General features: G+C 66.8%; 1 protein-coding gene across 1 annotated transcript; it reads right to left on the reverse strand.

The window, feature by feature from the left end:
- Positions 1-38: 38 nt before the first annotated feature.
- Positions 39-712, reverse strand: EMIHUDRAFT_259841 (hypothetical protein; the record flags this gene model as incomplete). The annotated part of the gene is made up of 3 exons (XM_005756049.1): positions 39-271; positions 366-451; positions 519-712. The coding sequence occupies 3 exons, from the start codon at positions 710-712 to the stop codon at positions 39-41; spliced, it is 513 nt and encodes a 170-aa protein (XP_005756106.1).
- Positions 713-1143: the final 431 nt, after the last annotated feature.

Here is a 1143-nt window from a genome sequence, read left to right on the forward strand (position 1 = left end):
GACGGGCCCGTGGGTCTGTCCCGTCCACAACCACCCACTCACTCCCAGCGGCTGCGCGCCTGCCCGTTTGAGAGCAGCTGCAGCTTGCGCGCCGCCAGCAACTCCAGGCACGGCTCGACCGCAGCCCAAACCTTGAAGTCCAGCTTCAGGTGGCGGTGGCCGTCCGCGATGCAAGCGTCGAGGAACGCCTCGAAGGTCAGATCCGAGCTGCGCGCCGGCGGATGTGCCATCACGGGCCGGCCGGCTGCCATGATGATGTCCGACTCGATGGCTGTGATGTGTGGCGAGGAGAGCGCACGCTCGAGGCGTGCGCAGGAACAGCACGAGTGAGCCCACGTCAGCTGCGATGCGCGAGGATGATGCACGGCCGGCGTCAACGCGGACGACGCCATCGATCGTCGAGGGAGGTGACAGCCGCTGGCGATTGAGCGTGAAAGTGCCTCCAGACTTTCTGCTCACAGGATCCGCGGCGATTTCGCGGCGGCGGCGCGCACTAAAAGAGAAAGCGCGTCGGTCACAAGGCACTCTCACGTCCTCCCGAAACAGAGATCGCTTGAATGCCGGCATTCAAGCGCGACAGTGCTAGCCGCCTCCGCGATGCTGAGCGGTGCATGAAGGGCGGCGAGCCGCTGACGATGCGCGAGGCGTCCTTCATCAGCTCGCTGATGGGACACGCCCAGCACATCGACGCGGCCACCGTCCGGTTCACCATGCACATCGACGGCAGCCTCGACGGGCAGATCAACTTGAAGTCCGAGTACACACGGGAGCTGGAGCGCGCGGAGCGCGAGCGAGCGGGCACGTGCGCCACCGCCGCGCCCGCCGCCGCGCCCGCCGCCGCGCCCGCCGCCGCGCCCGTCGCCGCGTCCGCTGCCGCGCCGGCTGCTACGCCCGCTGCCACTCCGGCCGCTATATCCGCTTTCACGCTGGTCGCCACCCCTGGTTAATCCGAATTGGTCTTCACCGCTCCCTGAGAGGGGTCCCCCGGGGGGTCTGCCGGCTTCTTTCGTCCTGCTAGGCTTGCCGTGAAATCCGGTGGCCCTTCCGGTGCGTGTCTCCCTCCATTTGCTGTATTCGTGGTCTCAAGTCTACCGTAGGGTAGGCCTCATAACGCGGGGCCTTTTTCACCGGTGCCCATTATCA

Source organism: Emiliania huxleyi, assembly GCF_000372725.1.
Source record: "Emiliania huxleyi CCMP1516 unplaced genomic scaffold EMIHUscaffold_9909, whole genome shotgun sequence".
Classification (NCBI taxonomy): Eukaryota; Haptophyta; order Isochrysidales; family Noelaerhabdaceae; genus Emiliania; species Emiliania huxleyi.